Below are 20,165 nucleotides of genomic sequence, written 5' to 3'. Positions count from 1 at the left end.
GATCATGCAGATGAAGCCTCCAGGTAGCAGGCTTTAGAGAGAAGAGATGGTAAATATTGCTTGTCAGATTTAAGGTCTGTGTTGATGGTAAATGCTAGTTGGTGTTCCCGAATTCCAAAAGGGAAGAGGGCATGACACATGACCGACCCTCCCTTCCCCTCATGGCCTAAACCAGTCTTTCAGGTTCACTTTCAAGTGCCCTGGCCAAGGAGGGAGCCCATTCAGATGCTTGGGATGGGGGACTTCGAGTTTGATTTCTGGTTTAACCTTAAAAAGGAGAGAAATTCTGACACATGCTCCAATATGATGAATGTGGAAGACATGCTGAGTGAAATAAGCCAGTCACAGGAGGACAAATACTGCATGATTCCACTATATGGAGTAACTAGAGGAGATCAACTTAAAAAGACAAAGTAGAATGGTGGTGGTCAAGGGCTTAGGGAGGAGAGAATGGGGAGTTATTATTTAATAGGCACAGAGTTTCTGTTTGGGAAGGGAAACATTTATGGAGATGCACGGTGGTGATGGTTATACAATGACATGAATGTACTTAATGCATTAAGCTGTACACTTAAACACAGTTTGAAAAAAGTAAATTCATATATATTTTACAATTAAAAAAATTTTTTTTTTAGTTAAGGAAGCCAGATTGAGCCCGAAGTAGAAACTGCAGGGTAGGGTGAGTCCCTTTTGCTCTCAGGTACCCAGGGGAATACCGAGACAGCTGAGCGGAGTGTAGAAGCAGGATAGAGCTAGAGAAAATGGATAACTTGACAAGATGGGCCAAGTCTAGACCTGGGCTAGACTATTAAATGATAGAGTCTGGGCAGAAATACCCAGTCTGATTCAACATACAGTTAGTGTCTATACAGGTTCCAGAGGCAGAGGTAAAAGAGACAGCCGCTGCCCTCCATTTGCTGACCAGCAACAGGGCCCTATCAATACTTCAGCTGGAGTCAAATTGTTCTTTCAAGACAACGGCCTCCAAGACTCCCGTGGTAACGAAAGGTTCTGTTCTCAGAGCCCCTGTCCCAGGCACAAGTGCCAAGGCCCATGGTGGCAATGGCAGAAAGCAGGCAGTCCCAGGAGAGAGAAGCCATTCCCTCCAACAATGGCCCCCGGGCCTCTGGGCCTCGTTAACAGACTGACTCGTGGGTGTCAGAGACAGCACTGCATTGACTCCCCTTCCAGGGTCACAGGGCAGATTGCAGGAGTGGTCCTCAGTCCCCAAAGGCCGACAGTGCACACAGGACCCACTGCACACTGCCAGACAGACCATCCTAGCCAGACATGGCTCCTGCAGCCAGCCACCACTGTCTTCAAAGTCACAGGCTCCTTCTTTTCTTCAAAAGAATAAGACTCGTAAGTTTCTGGATTCATAAGCCAGAATGAGGCTATAAAAGAGGTGACTTTTTTCTGCTTCCATGGACAGTCTGAGAGCCACCATCAGTCATGTGTTCAACACGCATCCACCATGTCCTTCTAAGTCCCGTGAACACATAAATTGCACACTAAGGGCCCTACTCTCCATCCGCCCCTGCTTCACTTAGAAAGCCCAGGCACAGGTACACAAAAGTGTGTAAGAACACAGGTTTGTACCTGGAGAAGAACAAACGAGACGCACAAGTTTGCCAGGTTGCAGGAGCCTGTGGTAAGTTGGAGTGAGCGGACTTGCTGAGGATGAGACCCAGTCTTGTCAGTAACAGCACATGAAAAACTTGGATCCAAGAGGGAAGAAGCCTCTGCTTGTAGAATGATTAATAAACAGACGTATCTGGGGTGCAATAAAGTCTACCTGTGGGTTGGGGATGTGAGATGGGGAGCTGAGGGAGACTGCCTGGAGAGGCAGGTCGGTAAATGCTATGATGTAATAAGCTTCCAACCCCAGATTTAGGGGTTTGAATGTAATCCTACAGGCAATTTACATTGATCTCATCAGATTCCAAGATTAGTCTTCAATCCCCATGCCCGAGAGCGGGGACCATGGTTTTTGTTTTGATGGAGTCTTGCTCCCTCACCAGGCTGGAGTGCAATGGCGCAATCTCGGCTCACTGCAACCTCCACCTCCAAGGTTCAAGAGACTCTCCTGCCTCAGCCTCCAAAGTATCTGGGATTATAGGTGTCTGCCACCAAACCCAGCTAATTTTTTGTATTTTTATTAGAGATGGGGTTTCACTATTTTGGCCATACTGGTCTTGAACTCCTGACCTCGTGATCCGCCTGCCTCGGCTTCCCAAAGCACTGGGATTGGCAGGGATTATCTTAACCAAGATTCTCAAGTCTTTTAATGCCTAGGACACACTGTGTACACAGAAATAGTGGTGGCCCCATTACAGTCTATCAGCCTAATCTTTAGCTCTATTTTTTTAGTTTTTTATTTGGGCTTTATTTTAACACATGTAAGAATGTCTGGTGTTTGCCAAATTAAAAATATTTGTGAGTGTGATTATTAAGCCCGGGATTTGTATTCAGAAACAATTAAGGATCTAGTTGTGCCGTTAAGAGTTTTCAGTGACCTTTCTGGGAGTTAAGCAGATTCCAAGTACCACTAAGACATGCAGGCAAGCCTCAGCTACCCTGTTAAGACACAGACACCCTGGCTATGAATAAGCCCCAACAGCAACCACTTCCAGCCCTGTAGATCTGAGTTGGTCACTCATGCACGTGACCTCACTATTTGTAGCAGGACCGATTTAATGCTTCTTCTCTAGATTAAAACAGTTTAACTTATTTTTCTAAAGACCCTCCAGGCTCTAGAAGGGAAGCAACTCAGAAGCAATGTGAATGGCAAGGATTTCAGCCTGGAATTTAATACCTGCCTTATCTAACCCACAGGGGGACTATCTACACCTAGTTGTCAAAGGATAGAAGAAATCTGTATTTTACAATCTATGATTTAAAAAATGGGTGCCACGCAATACCAGTGGGACCATTATCTTGAAGCATAAAATCAACATATGCGATGCTGGAGAGACAAGCATGCAGCCCTTGCATCAGCCTGGACATCATCCTCTGCTTTGGGGCATTACACATGGACTGTGGGCTGCAGTCACCATCAGACAGCCCTTTCCTGACACAGCTCTTCTTCTTTGGTGTCTGTTGTTCACAGCCTGTCCCCAGCAGTGTCCTCCACACCTTCAACCACCCTGATCTATCCCATCTAGCATCTCCCCTCCACCTAATTCTAGACTGAAGCTCAGTTAGCCTCCCTCACACAGAGAGTGCCACCAAGCCTAGGATTCCATGGGCATCCAGCAGAGCCAAAAATGTGCATCTTTAATACACATCCAGATGATTGCCATAACCAGGAAAGTCTGGGAAAGTACTCATTGAGGAGGAGTCTGTCAAGCTTAAGTTGGCTGTAATAAATTATCCAGATACTGAATTTATTTATCAGCAATCACTGAGTTCCCACCACACTGCCCCATGATGGACACTGAGGCCACAAGTGAGGGCAACCGTTTCTGCCCTCCAGAAGCTTACAGTCAAAGCACAGAGATAAATACAGCAGTGGGACTCAGACCTGGGGATGGGGCAAAGGACAAGTGGGCTCAGACTGCCAGGGAGAATGCAGCTTCCTAGAGGACAGAGGCTGGAGCAGAGCCAGTCAGGTGAAGAATGAAGTGGGAAACAGCATTCCAGGGAGAAGAACAGCCCATTTGGAAATCACAAGAAGGCAAGGATATCTGGAACACTGAAAACATAAAGCGTGTTGAAACAGTTAACTGGGACCTGGTCTTGCCAGCCCTCTAAACTTTTGACAGTGAGAGAAACCAGAAAAAGCTTTAGTCTAGGAATAACATGGAAGGCTCCTTTCCAGTATTAGATCACTCTTGGTAACCATGTGTGGGCAAGATGATAACCAAGGGGAGCTCATAACCAAGGAGGTCAGCTTGGAAGGGACCACAGTGCTCTCAGAAATAGCCAATGCAGGCCTGAACCAAGGCTGGGATGGGAGGCATGGAGGGGAGGGGACTGGTGACTACAGAAGGAGCAGATGGGGTAGAGAGGGTCCCTGGGGTGGAGACTGAACCCACCGGGGCTGTGAGGAGTGAAAAGGGCATGAAGATAAGTTCATCTGGGACCCAACTGTGGGGTGTGGGGCCACCAGATGCATGGGTCAGTGTCAGGGGACAGGTCTGGGAGGCCAGAAAACTACCAACATGGAAAGGAAGGTGCAGAAAGAAGAACCCACAGGGGAGATGTAGGAGAAACAGGGTCCCGGAAAAACATTTGAAACAGCACTAAGGAAGATGCAGACAGCAGTCTCAAAGCCACAGAGAGGCCAAGATAAGCACTAAATGGTGCCCAGAGATTGACACAGGAGACCAGGGGTGTCCTCAACAAGTGCTGGGCCAAGAAGGTGTGGAAGCAGAAGCCAGGTGGCTGGGAAAGAAACTAGTGTCTTTGGAAAAGACATAAGATATACAAACAGCAAAATGCTGACACTTGCCAATTCTGAGTCGTGGACGCAGAGGGCTTTGTTTTATTAGTCTTTGTGGTTTCTGAGTGTCTGATGTAAGCATCCAAAGAGGCAACGGCAGGCAGGATGTGCTGAGAGAAAACCAGTCTGCAAGGGAAGAGAGACTGAGCAGCATCTAGAGGGCCTGGGGACCAAAGGCTTGTCTGCAGCTCAGAGGCACCACGCCCTTTGAATCTGCCAGGGAGTGAGGGTGGGCAGATCTTTGAAGGGCAGTGGCTGAAGACACAGACACATGGGGAAAAGTGATAGAGTAATGTCCTCAGAGAACTAGGTATGGAGGAATTTGAGGGAGACTGCTTCTGAGTCTGGAAAGGAAAGAGAAATCATTAATCAGAAGTCTGGGGAGGGGCAGAATCCTGAGGCATCCCTGTCTGATCATCTCTCTCTTCTCTGAGAACTGGAAGTAAAGTCATCTGCTCAGAGACAGTCGGGTTGGGGGCAGTTTGGGGAGCTTCAGGGGGCTCTGAGAAAATGACCACAATCTAGAACAGTGTTGTGGAAGCTGAAGGAATGGACTCACATCCCGCTGATGAGTTAGGAGGCAATATTGAGACCAGCTGAGATCAAACCGTGCATCTGCCTGGGCCCCAGCAGCTCCCAGGTATCTGGGGTGAGAGAAGAGAGGGAAGACAGTGGATTCCTGGGAGACCAAGGCATCCACTAGAGGAGTGGCAAGAAACAGGGGACGCAGCAGTGGGGAGCGGCAGCAGGAGCTGAGCGGTGGATGATGAGGGGTGATGACACAGAGGAGGAATTAAATCCTAGAGGGGCAACGCGTTGAGAGAAGGAAAAGCCACAGCCAAAGTGGGGCCAAGAGATCCTGGGGCAGCAGAGTGCGGGAGTAAAGAACAGGGAGCTCACACTGCAGAGGCAGGTCCAGGGCAGGTCAGGGTGCCCAGGGACCACAAAGATGGAAGTGGTCACTAGAGGGGAGGTCAGGTAACCAACAGCACCCAGCGCCTTGCAGGACAGCAAGAACAAGACAGTGACCAGGAGCCAAGTCCTCGGTGGTGCCCAGAGGAGGGGCCCATGGGAGTGAGTCAGATGATGGTGACAAGGAAAGGTGGCAAGGACACCATCCAGAGAGCACATCTACAGAAGAATGAGGTCCCAGAGGAACCTGTTTGCAGACTTACTGGAAGAGAGACCCACAGCAGAAAACAAGTCCAGAGAGCAAAGAGCAGAGCCATGTGGATATATGTAAGGGAAAGGCAGCAGGTAGCCAAAAGGGCAAGAGTGAGGCAAGGGCCCAGCACGGCTTCTGAGGCAGTATAGTGGGAGCTCCAATTGCCTGGCAAGGACCTCACGACACTCACTTTAATGTTAGTTCTGGAACTCTGAAGTCAAAGACAAGTTACTTTAGTGTCTCTAACATCCAACCCCAGTGAGGCCTTGAAACCTCACCAAACAGCTGGGATTGGGGCTAGTGCCTGATTGTTTTAAGTGACCTGTGAACTGCGCACACTTCTCTCCTCTCCAGCGTGACTAGTGGAAATACAATGACAATGTAGGTTTTCTTTTTCAAGGGTAGTTATAGATAATGGCCAGCCTACATTGCCATGCAAACAAGGACAAGGCGGCATACATCAACATAGACATCACACCTTCCAGAAGGTGTTCTTTCCCGGAATAGACAGTGCTTCTCCCCAACCTGCTCCTCTGCAAGAAAACTACCTCCACTATCATCAATAAGGGCCCCATACTCCATGGCAATGGCCAGTTTTCTTTGCAATAATTAGTTTCCAAAGTTTCAAAGTGCCAGGGCATGGGGGAAAATGCACATTGTCCAAACTGCCTAAAGCAGCAGTTCTTAAGAAGCTGCCAGAAGCCAAATCAGAAATGAGTTACCATGTAGATTAGCCTGTTCTCACTCTACTAATAAAGACACATCCAAGGCTGGGTAATTTACAAAGAAAAGAGAGCTAATGGACTCACAGTTTAGCATGGCTGTGAGGAGGCCTCACAATTATGGCAGAAGGTGAAGGAGGAGCAAAGGCATGTCTAACATGGTGGCAGGCAAGAGAGTGCGTGCAGGAGAACTGCCCTTTATAAAACCATCAGATCTCATGAGACTTATTCACTATCATGAGAACAGCGCAGAAAAAATCCCACCCCCCATGATTCAATTACCTTCCACCAGATCCTCCCCACAACACATGGAGATTATAGGAGCTACAATTCAAGACGAGATTTGGGTGTGGACTCAGCCAAACCATATCACTATGTCAACTGGAAATGCATCAAGCCAGAAGAAAATGAGAATTTGCCCTAGGAGTATTTACACTGAACATGTCAGGCACTGTTCTGGGCTCTGGAGAAATGATGGTAAAGTAGGAAACGTCCCTGCTCTCATGGAGCTTCCTTCCACTCCAGCTGTGGGGCAATGGACAGTGATAGAGGGAGGAGATAAGAGGGGGATAGGGCAGGCTGGAGCTGCGACATCCCATCTGAAAATGAGATGCCAGAATGGACAGGGGCATCACAAGCAGAACAAAAAGTGGAGACCAGGTAAGACCTGGCAACAAGTGAAGTGCCCTCATCTGAGCAGGCCCAAGTCGGGTCATAAAAAAGCAGGCTATTTATTGTCAACCCCAAGCATCCTACTATTACACATAAACCAATTTTTTGGTTCAGGATGGGTACTCTGAGAAACTGAGATGTTTACTAGATTTCCAGAGGCTGAGTCTGTGACAGGGTAGAACTGGCTAAAAGGCTCTACCATGAGGACATCTTCCCTAGCAAAACTGCCTCTCACCACATTAGGTATGTCATCCCTGTCTGGGGCCATTTAAACCCTCAAACAGCAAATCCTGCTGTGAATCCAAAGAAATTTCAAGGTGTGATGGTGCATCAGCTCTTTCTAGGGAATTTTATTGGGAATTAATTTTATCTGTAAATTGTCAAAACTCACAGTGACTCCAAATATAAACACTTCAAAAGCTAAAAGCCTGAAATCCGGTAATGAATCTTTGATCTTTTCAAAGAATGTCTTCATCTGTGTTTATATAAATGAGGCACGCTGCAAACAGGCTTAACCAAGCCAGAGCTGAGAAGGTTCTTGTGAATAAACACCATTCATTTTATACTGGCTGGGAATATACATCACTTCACATCAAAAACCCTTTAGAACACTTTTTTCCTTCTGAACATTCATATGCAATTTTTTTCTTAGAAATGGGGTCTCACTGTGTTGCCCAGGCTGGTCTCAAACTCCTGGGCTCAAGTGATCCTCCTGCCTCGACCTCCCAAAGTGCTGGGATTACAGGTGTTAGCCACTGAGCCCGGCCATATGCAGTTTTTAAAAATACACAAGAAATAATCGTTTATGGACAAGGATAGTGATGATTTTATTTAATTATAAATCATTATATTTTCAAAATTTTGGACAAGGAAACTATCATTTTATAAAGTCTAATTTTTAAAAATAGAATTTTCTTCTTTTAAAAAATGATATATAGCATGTCTTGAGTCTGGTTGCTATTGCTGTTACAGCTCCAATCAGAAATTCCAACTCTAAAATTCATTTATACAGAGAAAGGTAATCCTTTGGATAGAAATTTTCTAAGTTATAAATCCAAAAATAGTGACTACATTTAGAGAAAGGGCTTAGGCTTAAGAGTCTCACAAACCTAGCTCAAGTCCATGCATACCAGCTTCAATACATACAAGCTGTGCAAACTTAGGCAACCTTGTAACCTCTCTGATCCAGTTTTTTAATCTGGGAAATTGTCCATTGCGAGGACTAAAGGGCTGCCTGGGCAGTAAGATGTCACATGCTGAGGGTATGCAAAGCCACAGGGAAAAAAACCTCAGTTTTCTTCTGCCTCCTCCAAATGTGATAAACGTACTCAGAGACAGTAGCTGATATAAAATAAATTGGTAACTTGAAATATTTTCATCTTAAAACAAGCTTTGATAAATTTTCAAAGTAAAAAACAAGACTTGAAAGAAAGGCTGGCCACATCCATCCTTGCTCCCAGACATCCGGTGGGAAGAGGGGGAGGAAAATGACTGGACTGAGAGATTCTCTGTAAAGTACATAAACTTATCCTACAGCAGACACCCAATACAGAGTAGCTACCATCATTACGCCTAAGTAGGTACATACAATTCCATAAGAAAAGCATGCCATCTTCATGTCTTACAGCCTAGACATAGCAGCGTGGCAGGCATTTTAACTACTATATGTTAAGTGCCCAATTCATTATTTGGGGTATTGATATATACCACACGATCAATATCCCTTGTCCAGTCAAGAAGTACAGAAGAAGTAAAAGAAGCTGAAAAGAAGGCAAACAGTCTAACATAAATCCAAGTCTCCCCAATTTTGGTCAAAATCATTACTACCATGCAACTAACACCCAGACATACAAACTGTGCCCCGAAATCAGTGTGTCTCTGGCTTCCCGGTTCAGTGCCCAGGAACCAAATCAGTGTGATTGGGTTTGGGTTGTTTGATTTGGAGGGAAAGGGATAGAGAAGGAAAAGACTAGGAAAGGAGGGGCTGAGACTATGAAACTGTTACTGTAATTTAAATTCAAAATGCACAAATTCTTTCCATTATTAGAAATGAGAATCTTGCCACTTCTACGAGGAATCTGGATAGAACCTGAGTTGGGATTTGAACGCATTTCAAATTTCAGCTACCCCTAGATAAGGCGGAGAGCACTGAGAAGTTGGAGGGCAGAGGCCAATGCTGGATCAGGAAACACCTGATTTTCATTCAAATGTCAACCAGCTGCACAAACCACTCAATTAAGCTGTTCTTGAATTATTAATCATCTTCCCCTGAATGAGAGAAAATTATTCTTTGTGGTTACTTGCTCTGCTTCAGGGACCAGTTCAGAGAACTCCAGGCCTGATGGAGTTTGAGGGAGCTGTCCAGTACGTGACACCCGCTGGCCAAGGCAAAAACAGAAAAACAGCAAATGAAGTATTGCAGAAAAAAAAGAGTAGTTAGCCTTCTAGAATGCAAGTAACTCCCCAAACCCAAAGAAGCTGAGAAAGTGCCTTTAAAGCACATTAGCAGAGGTTTGCTGCACTGCTCAGGCATGATCTGATCTGTACTCCTTTCTATTCCAAATTAGTAAGTTTCCTTTTCCCTTAAGAACTGTCAACAACTTCAAGTCTCAGTTTGCTACCATAGATTAGACCCAGCCTTACAGAGCAGAGAAAGAAGGGTTTAAAATCCCATTACTTCTAAACAGCAGGATTTGTTTTATCATCCCCCAAATATCTATGTTTGAATTCCCTGTCAGCCCCGGATTCCTAAATCTACTGATTGACGGATTTACACGATCTGAGAAATGGGGGAAAGCTTAGCGATCATCCAGGTCAATTTTCTTACTTTAGAGGTGTGGAAGGAAGCCAACAAGGGTCTTTCTAAGGTTACATGGTCGGAAGCCGCCTTCCTCCCAGAGCTTCCCCTCTCCTCCCTGTCAGAGCCCTGTAGCAGGAGCTGCTCTAGCCGCTTAGCTCTATTTTAAGACAAACTCTCACTCCGCAAACCACTTATACAAAACACCGGCATCTCACCCACCCTGCAAGTCTTCGTTTTGGGTCATCCCCACTGCAAGAGAGTCTCTGATGCTCCCCAGAACCACGGCTCCAGGAATTCGTCTCCAGGTCCTTCCCTGTCACCTAGACGCTGGGCAGGGCAAGGCTGATAAAGGTGGGAAATTATGCACTGGGGTGCTCCTTCTAAAACATTTGGCCTTGGCCATTCTTCCCACCAGCCCTCTGAGGGTGAGGATAGGGCGCTTAACCTCAGAGAAGGAAGCCTTGAGAGTTGCGTGCACTCTCAAAATGTTGCAGTCTTTGAGAGGACCAGGGTACTCAGTCCTGCGCTCGCTCTCTCTGTATTTCTCTTCCCCTATTCAGAAGTTTTCGCTCCTCTATTCTCACTCACACCTAAAGAGCTGGGATCCACGGCTGTCCTCCACCTGGCGTAGTCCCAGGAAGGGTGACAGGAAGCTTGCGCGGGCTGGGGACGCTGGAGGCCTAGCGGAGGTTCGCCACCCGCAGGGAGTCTTTAGGAGTCGACGTTCGGACGCCAAGGGGGCAGAGGACACCACCGTCGCCTCCGCGGTCTCTTTTCTGACTTTCCTCCACGGCCTTCACTAAGCCTGCCCTTCCCCAGGCTCCCTCGCCTCCTTGCTCTTCTCTTCCTCGCCTTTCCCCCGCCGCCTTCCACTCCAACTCGCATCACCTGGTCTCCCTCCTCTCCACGGGCTCGGCCTCTTCCTACTTTTTACAAGGCGCTCCCGTCGTGTTTCCACTTTGTCTCCAATTAAGTCTAAATGCAACCCACCACGGATGCTGACATTTTAAATGTTTAGTTGTTATAGCTACTTGACTAATCGCCGGGACCGACAGCGGCGCTTCTCCTTAGCCTCCAGCCGGCAGGAGAGGAGGGGGCAGAAGAGGAAGGGTTAGATGTGATTGCAGCCGCCAATCCCCGGGGCCCAGGACTCCCGGTCGGGCCCTGAAGAGGGTGCCCTACCCGGGCACCAGCGATCCCCCGCCTCCAGCCAGGACACCGAAGGCGCGCCCGGCGGCAAGCGACATCGGGATGCAGCGAACTGCCTCCTGCTACGGGACAAAGGTGTGGCAGAAGGTCCAACCTCCCGATCCGCGCACGCCCGCAAGGTGGAGAAAGTGGAGTGAAATCGGGGAAATTTGGAGACATTAGGACGAAAGAAAAGACCAAAATGGGTTACTCACGTGCCAGATGGCGAAGAAGATGAGCGCAGCGCACAGCACCAGAGACAGCATGTAGCAGAACGCAGCGAAAGTGAAAGCCATGGCCGGCGGACCCCAGTCCCACCACACAAGCCAAGAAGCCCCTAGGAGCCCAATGCCTCCTTCGATGACTGCACTCCCTCAAAGGAGCCGCGTCTGCACTCTCCTCCCGAGGCTAGTGCCCAGGAGGGCGCACCGCTAGCGGAGCGACTCGAGGGTCAGCGAACAGGCGCTGGATTTCCGCAGGCTCGGGCGACTCCGGACCCGGCTCTCCTGCGAAGGCAGGGAAACGTGTGTCGAGTGTCGCTGGCGGGAACTGTCCCCTAATCGAAGAAGAAACCAAATCAGCAGAGAACACCTGAAAGTTAATGCGAAGCCGTGAGCCCCTCGAGACCAACACGGCGAGGGATGCAAGGGCTCCACGGAGGACCGAGGGAGGAGGTCCCGTCCGCCCCGCGAAGAGCTCTCTGCTTTCCGCCACTAAACCGCAGAGGAGAGACTAGCGCTCCGCTCCGGACCCTCCCGCGCCACCGGGGCGCAAACGTATAGCTTCCAGCGAGGTGCCCGGGTGGGCTCCGACCTCCTCCCAAATCCCGGAGCCGGCAGCGCCCTTTTCCAGAGAAAGGGTCTTTAGGTAGCCAGGAGGAGGTAGGTCCAGTTGGTCCTGCGCCCCAGACGCGGCTTCCAGCGCAGCCGTGCGCTCCGACGCGCGCCCGGCCCCAACCGCGACCCCTGCCAGCCGGCTTCGGCAACCCAAGTGTCCCGGAAACTGGGCGTCAGACGGGGGCGAGCGCTAGCTCCACCTAGCCGGCCCGCTCCCGCCCGGACGCCTGCAGCGGCGGGTTTCAGGCCAGGCGCTGGAGCTCGCTCCACCTGCTGCTGCTGCTGATGCTGATGCCGCCGCCGCCGCCGCCGCCTCTGCCACTGCGAGAACTGTATCGGCGCGACCCGGGATTCCCTCTCTCGGCGCCCCGCCCTCAACTCCTGCTCCTCTGAGAGCGCCCGCCCTGGCGGGCGGAGACTGCAGGGCCGGGTGCCGGAGAAAGGTGGGTGGCGAAGCGCCGCCGGGCGCTTGGTGGCCGCTGCCGCTGCCACTGCAGCTGTGCGCGCCCGCCTCTCTGAGGAAACTTGAAGCCAGCAGTACTGGCAGGGCTGGAGGCCGAGCGGAGGTGGGGCGGGACCGGCTGGAGCAGGGACTCTTTAAACACGTGCGTCTGGAGGAGGTGGGAAGCTGCGGAAGGGTATGGTGTGTGCCTCGCACCTAAACGTGGCAGCTGCCCCTCCCGGTTCTTGCAGTTTCGCCTATCGGAGTGGGAAGTGTGGGGACTTGGGGCGTTGCCTAGTGTTGGTTGGGGATACAGTACAAGCCTTGGATCCCGAAGCTGCTTGGGTGGATTTTACCAAACTGTAGCATACTCAGTGCTTAGGGATGTGTTTACTGCTCTGCTCCCAGACCCTGCAAAATTCTCCATTAGTGTCCTTCTGTCGCATCCTCCACCCTCCCCAGGCATCCGACCTTGGGATTAGGGAAACATGGACTTGGTGGTGGACTATGCTGGGCTGAAGAGGCAGTTACAGGGGCTCAGTGGTATTGGTATTAGTCTAGTGGAATTGTCAAGAAGATGCTTTGGAGGTAGATCGTTTCCTAGCTGCAAGTTACCTAACCTCTTTAAACCTTAGTTTCCTTATCAGAAAAAAAAAATAAGAGTAGAGTCAAGCCATTTCAAAGGATTAAAAGGGAACATAATTAAAAAACCTAGCACACAACCTGGCACCTGTAAGTACAGGGATTATTAACTGCACACTGTCCCAGTGGCCCAGCATCTTGGAAGTTCACCGTGCTTGCTTTTGCAAGAGATTCGGACACTGCAGTGAAAGAGGTCCAGTCATTCCAGATAGAACTTTGGTTTCAGGTTAAGTCCAGAAAGCCAGGAGGAATACCCTGAAAGATGACTGGCAAATCTGGGTGAAAGAATAGACCCACCTCATGGATTGGAGTGAATCTTAGATTACCCGGTACCTTGCACAGGTTGGGAACTAGATAACTATTGTTTGGTTCTGACTCTGGCGTGTTAGCGTTCCTGTTCACAGATGTGACTCTGATGGCTTGAAAGCTAGAAGGAAGGAATTCCAGCAAGCTAGAAATACAGCTTTCCAGTGACCGAACTGGAATCCTGTCTTCAGACTCCTAATCCTGGGCTCTTTACTATGCCTAAACAATCCTGCAACTGTTTGGCCACATCTTCAATTTATTTTTAAATTTTATTTATTTATTTATTTATTTATTTGAGATGGAGTCTTTCTCTGTCACCAGGCTGGAGTGCAGTGGCATGATCTCAGCTCACTGTAACCTCCACCTCTTGGGTTCAAGCGATTCTCCTGCCTCAGCCTCACCAGTAGCTGGGACTACAGGTGTGCACTACCATGCCCAGCTAATTTTTGTATTTTTAGTAGAGACGGGGTTTCACCATGTTGGCCAGGATAGTCTCCATCTCTTGACCTCGTGATCCGCCTGCCTCGGCCTCCCAAAGTGCTGGGATTACAGGCATGAGCCACCATACCCAGCTCTTCAATTTATTTATTTATTTGTTTAAGATAGAGTTTTGCTCTGTTGCCCAGGCTGGGGTGCAGTGGTGCTATCATAGCTCACTGCAGCCTCAAACTCCTAGCTAGGATTACAGGCATGCACCACCACACCCAGATAATTTTTGTTTTGTTTGCAGACACAAGTCTCAGTATGTGGCCAGGCTGGTCTCAAACTCCTGGACTCAAGCAGTCCTCCGGCTTTGGTCTCCCAAAGCACTGGAATTATATGTGTGCACCACAGTGCCTGGCCTCCCATCTCCAGTTTAGAAACTAGATGCCTTTCAGTGGGAAGTGGAGAAACTAGAACAAGTCTAGAGGCTGTTGACCAGAGCAACCAACCGATCAACGTTTTATTGCCTCTGGATCAGGACTGGCTACATACTTTGGAGGGCCAAGTGCAAAATGAAAATGTGGAACTTTGTATTAGGCCATTCTGGCATTGCTATAAATACCTGGCCAGGCATGATGGCTCACACCTGTAATCTCAGCAGGGAGGCCAAGGTGGGCAGATCACTTGAGCTTAGGTGTTTGAGACCAGCCTGGGCAACATGGCAGAAACCCCATCTCTACAAAAAATACAAAAATTAGCCGGGTGGGGTGGCACATACCTGTAGTCCCAGCTTCTTGCAGGGCTGAGGTGAGAAGATTGCTTGAGCCTAGGAGGTCAAGGGCACAGTGAGCTGTGTTCATGCCACTCCAGCCTGGGCAACAGAGCCAGACCCTGTCTCAAAAAAAAATAAAATAATACCTGAGGCTGGGTAATTTATAAAGAAAAGAGGTTGAATTGGCTCATAGTTCTGCGAGTTGTACAAGCATGACACCAGCATCTGCTTGGCTTCTGGGGAGTCCTCAGGGGTGCTTTTATTCATGGTAGAAGGTGAAGCAGGAGCAGGCATGTCACATGGTAAAAGCAAGAACAAGGTGGGGGAGTGCCGTCTAAACAACCAAATCTTGCAAGAACACTCTCTTTATTGTGAGGACAGCACCAAGCCATGAAGATCCACCCCCATGACCCAAACACCTCCCGCCAGGCCTCACCTCCAACACTGGGGATTACATTTCAACATGAGATTTGGCCAGGGACAAATATTCAAACTATATCAAGCTTCTTGTTTAAAAATTAATAATTTCAAGACAGCAACAGCAGAGCATTAAGCCAAACAGGAGGCCCTTCTGAGCACAAGACCCTTGACAACCGCAGAAGTTGCATGCCTACAAATTCCTATGTTACTTTCTCTTTTACATAAGTATTTCTTCCAGTATAAATTGTCATTAAAGAAAATTTGGAGGCCAGGCACAATGGCTCGAACCTGTAATCTCAGCAGTTTGGGAGGCTGGGGCAGGTGGATCACTTGAGGTCAGGAGTTTGCGACCAGCCTGGGCAACATATCAAGACCCTGTCTCTACAAAAATTAAAATTAGCCAGGCATGGTGGTGTGCACCTGCAGTCTCAGCTACCCAGGAGGCTGAGGCAGGAGGATTGCTTGAGCCCAAGAGGTCGAGGAACAGTGAGCTGTGATCATGCCACTGCACCCCAGCTTGGGTGACAAAGCAAGATTCTGTCTCAAAAATATAAAATAATTTGGAAAATATAAAAGTGAAAAAGATAAACACCATAGTTGGCTGCTCTCGGATACCACCAACACAATCCTGGTATATTTCTTTCTGTTTTTTTGCTTTTTATTTTATCTAGATCATTTTTTTCATTGTTGTAATATTCTGTATAAAATTTCATGACACCAAAACAATGAGATTATATCAAAGGAAAATTCAAGAATTCAAGAATTTTGAGTCCCTTTGGAACCAATCTGATCTTTTGTTTCTGCTGATTCTTGCTTATGGAGTCCTAGCTTCTCATCCATCTAATAGATTTTTACTGTGCCAACATTGTTTTGAAAAGTTTTCTTACAGGCATTTGAGGCCTAAAATGACATTATCTTTCTCCACGGAGGATTTTCAGCTGCTTTTGCCAGGTGTCTAGGGGAACCTAAAGCTCCAGGAGTACCTTAATCCAAATTCAGCGTTTGAGATTTTCCAGGATGACCAGGATAGCTGTGGTCTCTGTGAGGGCTGGTTTATTTCTGGTTTAGCCTTACTCGCATGGAACAGTCCTTCTGGATCCCAAGTCAAAACAGAGGGCCTATCAAGTCCCAATCCTTGATGGTCTTTGGACTCTGACTTTTGCCCCTAGCCCCACAAAGTACTAAAAGTATAGCTCAGTCTCTCAGCCACCTCCTCAAGATTAACAAATGCCCCTAGAAAAAAAATTGGCCCCAGGAGCTAAACCAACCCCTCTAAATTCTGAATCACTCTCAGATTTTGGCCCCAGTAATTCCTTACTCTCTTATTAGGTCTTTGATGCTTTGAAGAAGATGTTTTTATACTTCATTCAGCTTTATAAGTTGTGTTCAGTGGGAGAATGGGTCTGAATTATCTAGCACAGCATCACCAGAACCAAGAGTCTGTTCATCAAAATAAAATTTCACATTAAAAAATGGAATCCATTATCCTACTACTGTGACTTTCAAGTCTCCATCCAGCCACTGTTTTTCTTGCCATTTACCCAGTCCTGCTTTGCTTTATCAGTTACAGAATGATATCGTAGCAAAGGTGACTGCAAAACTTCAGAAAATAAGAACCCCAGGCAATTACTGCTCATTATTTCAAAATATTTTAGTGTCCATAGTTCCAGGCACTGTCAGGGATCCATATGGTTTCTAGTCTAATTGGTGAGGCAGTAATTACTTCACAAGGCAGTGTTAAAAAAACAAAAGACACAGAAGAGGAAAGGAAGGGAGAAGGTGATTGGGAATGGATGTTGAGTAGAGTGACCAACCTACATTTTTTTCTCTACTGTAGACATTGAAAAACCAATTACTTGATTTCTTCCCCACCCACCATGCAGCCAGGAGAGGCCATATGACACAGTGTGAACTCTTGAGATAATATTTCTTTTGGCCTAAAATGCAGACCTGATGCCTAGAGGTACAGCAGTCATCTTGTGACTGTAAGGAGGAAACCAACTCATTAAGAAGGGAAAAGCTAAGAAGATACAGAGAGCAAGGACCACTGACAACATAATAAAGCCACTCTACCAGGCCTTAACTTCCAATTCCCTGACTTCTGTTGAATGAGACAATAAAACTCCTCACTTTTTTAACCCATAGAAGTAAGGCAGTCTGTTATTTACGAGTGAACACAACTCTTAACTGATACCACAGTTTAACGGGAGTAGGGGTCCTGGTATGACAGGAAATTGGGATAATCAGTTTATGGCTAGTGTAACAGCTCCAAGACGCTATTAATGTCCCAAGCTCTTTTGCCGTCTGACTTGCTAGCTTCAGTATGTGGATTTTATTCTCCCAGTCTGAAGGTATAACTTTTGGGGAAGAGTAAAGGAAACCCTCTCGAGAGATCTCCTACATCTCACTGGCCAAAACTCTGACATTTGGCCACCACTGCCTAGATGCAATTGAATCTGAGAAGGTGAGTGTTTTCTCATTTCAGCCTTTATTAAATAGAAAAGCAAAGGAAGGGGAATTTTGAGCAGCTTTTGAACAGCCAGTTCACATTTTTGCTATACTGCTACAGTCAGATTTTCTGTTACCAGCAGCTACTACAGTGTCCAGGCGCCCCAGGTTGTGCTGACAACTTGGTGTATAAGAGACAGTGCTTTGGGGTTAGTGTGATCAGGGAAAGTTCGTAGACTAAGTGGCAACCTAAGGCAAATTACATCATACTCTCTCTCTCTGCTTGTAAGTAAGTCTGAATGTTCCATGTTTTCCTGACCTATTCTTAAACTATTCCTGCTCCTCCTGAGTTGTTACACATAAATTAGTTTTGATTTTCTGTCTTTTCCTAATATATAGCAATACCTCTGTTTGTTGAAGGTGAAGGCATATACAGTTTGTAATAGTCTGTTTTCGCACTGATACTACCTAAGACTGGGTAATTTATAAAGGAAAGAAGTTTCATGATTCACAGTTCTGCATAGCTGGGGAGGCCTCAGGAAACTTACAATCATGGCAGAAGGCAAACGGGAAGCAAGGCACATCTTACATGGCAGCAGGCAAAAGGAAGAGTGAGTGAGGGGGAATTGCCAAACACTTTTAAACAAACAGATCTTGTGGGAACTCACTATCAGGAGAATAGCATGGGGAGAACCACCCCCATGATCCAGTCATCTCCCACCAGGTTCCTCCCTCGACATGTGGAGATTACAATTCAAGATGAGATCTGGGCGGGGACACAGAGCCAAACCATATCATAGATGCTCCTTATGATAGGGTTACATCCCAATAAAACCCTTTGTAAATTGAAAATAGTGTACATCAAAATGCATTTAATACATCTAACCTATCACACATTACAGTTTAGCCTAACCTACCTTAAATGTGCTCAGAACACATTAGCCTACAGTTGGGCAAAATCATCTAACATAAAGCCTGTTTTATAATAAAGTATTGAATATCTCATGTCATTTATTAAATGCAGTACCAAAAGTGAAAAACAGAATGGTTGTATGGGTACTTGAAATATATCTATTGAAGGTGTATTGCTTTGGCACCATTGTGAAGTTGAAAAATCTTAAACAGTCGTAAGTTGGGGACTATCTGTAAAGTATACACACACAACTAAAGACTTGGTTTACCATGAAGCTTTTTCCAACCCTGTCTCCTATCTCCCCTCCCCTTGCATTCCTGTCTTCACCCCAATCTCAAGCATCCGTCAGAGAAATGATGAAAGCATAAAGGGGCATACCTTTGGATTCGTGGGATGCTCAGCTAAGTGGTCTGTGAGCCTCCTCCCGCCCCATCACTAACACCATTCTGCCCACAGGAAAATCTGACCAAATGCTTCATTTAGCACAAAATTTGAGAGTATCTCCTAACTGGTATTTTCCTCCATAAATGAACTCCGTAAACTTTTCAGTGCCATATATAACTGGTATGATATATCCAGTTACTCTCTTGCTTCCCAACCAAGCCCTGTCAAAATTCCATAAAGCTTTCCCCATTCTCCAGCTGAAATCCAGCTCACCAAATTCTCACTCCCACCTCTCAACCCCCGTATCCAAACACTCCTTCCAGTCCCCACTACAAAGATACTCTGCTCTAGCTAAGCAACCTCCCCTAATACTGTTTCTCTCTTGGTGAAGTTTGGATGTTTGGAATGTCCTGAGAATTGGGGTTCTCTGAATGTTTATTATAAAATTTTAAAAGATGTAGAAGGATAGGGAGTTTAGTGAACATTCATCTACCTATCTGGATTCAGCAATTGTTCGCGTTTTTGTGCTTTGGGTTGTTTCTACATTGTATTTTACAGCTGGTTTGTTCAAACAAGGATCTAAAGATTTTCTCACCCCTCAAGGAGCTAAAGTTTCTCACCCCCAGTAGGTAGGCAGGCAGAGATGAGCAGGGCAGGAGAGGGCTTCCCCCAAAAACAGGCATGTCAGGCAACCATCAGGTGATGGTCAGATGATTGTTAACTGTCTCTCTAAAATAATAATTGGTTGCAGCTGGCACCAGAGACAGGCAGTCTCCCAATAGATAGAAACACCTGAAACTGGTAATCAGCAGCTTCCCATTAAGATCTCAGGATTGGGTGAGTGGGCTCAAACATGCACACTAAGAGGCAAAATGGTGGAGTTTAAATGGTATATGAACACTCACCTGGTAAAGGAAGAATTCCTCAAGTGAGCATGCGTACAACTTCAGTAAACTCACTATGCATGTAGCCCCTCCCAAGTGCTGGCAGGCCACCGTGCATGTGGATAGCCCACCCCAAGGGAAGCATCAGGGCAGAAGGGATGCAACCCCCAAGAAGCATGCCAGCATATAAAACCCCAAGTCAAAGGTTAAACTATGTCCTTGAATCTCTCAAGTCATCAGCTTGGCCCTCTTTCAATTGTACTTTACTTCCTTTTGTTTCAGCTCTAAAGCTTTTTAATAGAGGTTCACTCCTGCTCTGAAACCTGCCTCAGCATCTCCTTCTGCCTTATGCCCCTTGGTTGAATTCTTTCTTCTGAAGAGGCAAGAATGGAGGTTGCTGCAGACCTATACTTTGGTGCTGGAGTGACTTGGATACATTCCCTAAGTGCTAACACCAGGACACGTTAACACTTTTCTTGCATGTAATTTATTGAGCAATAACTTTTTTAAAATTTTGAGTGCTGAGAAAGGAAAATAAAATCTCAGGACCAGAAACTCACTAAGCTAAAGGGCTTTGTGGGAACTGGGTCACACAAGGGCTAAAGGGCAAGCTAGGAATTGGGTCACACACACCCACCTCCCATTTTATTCCTACATACCTCCCTCACCTTTTGCTCATGGGGAAATTTCTTGTGGGCCCCAAG

The 20,165-nt window shown here is 47.1% G+C and overlaps 1 protein-coding gene across 5 annotated transcripts in view; it reads right to left on the bottom strand.

The window, feature by feature from the left end:
• CNIH3 (cornichon family AMPA receptor auxiliary protein 3) overlaps positions 1–20,165 on the bottom strand; it is a 285,107-nt gene that overhangs the window by 105,088 nt on the left and 159,854 nt on the right. Inside the window, exon 1 of one of the 5 annotated variants that reach the window (XM_032289387.1) lies at positions 11,207–13,458. The exons of the other annotated variants lie outside the window; for them this stretch is intronic. Within the exon in view, the coding sequence (XP_032145278.1) occupies positions 11,207–11,287 (81 nt within the window). The 5' untranslated portion in view covers positions 11,288–13,458. Of the gene's footprint in view, positions 1–11,206; positions 13,459–20,165 lie in introns of those variants that run through there. 5 annotated transcript variants of the gene reach the window in all.

Source organism: Sapajus apella, unplaced genomic scaffold (genome assembly GCF_009761245.1).
Source record: "Sapajus apella isolate SASKATOON/1434 unplaced genomic scaffold, GSC_monkey_1.0 scaffold22, whole genome shotgun sequence".
Lineage (NCBI taxonomy): Eukaryota > Metazoa > Chordata > Mammalia > Primates > Cebidae > Sapajus > Sapajus apella.
This window is presented reverse-complemented; position numbering and strand designations above follow the sequence as displayed.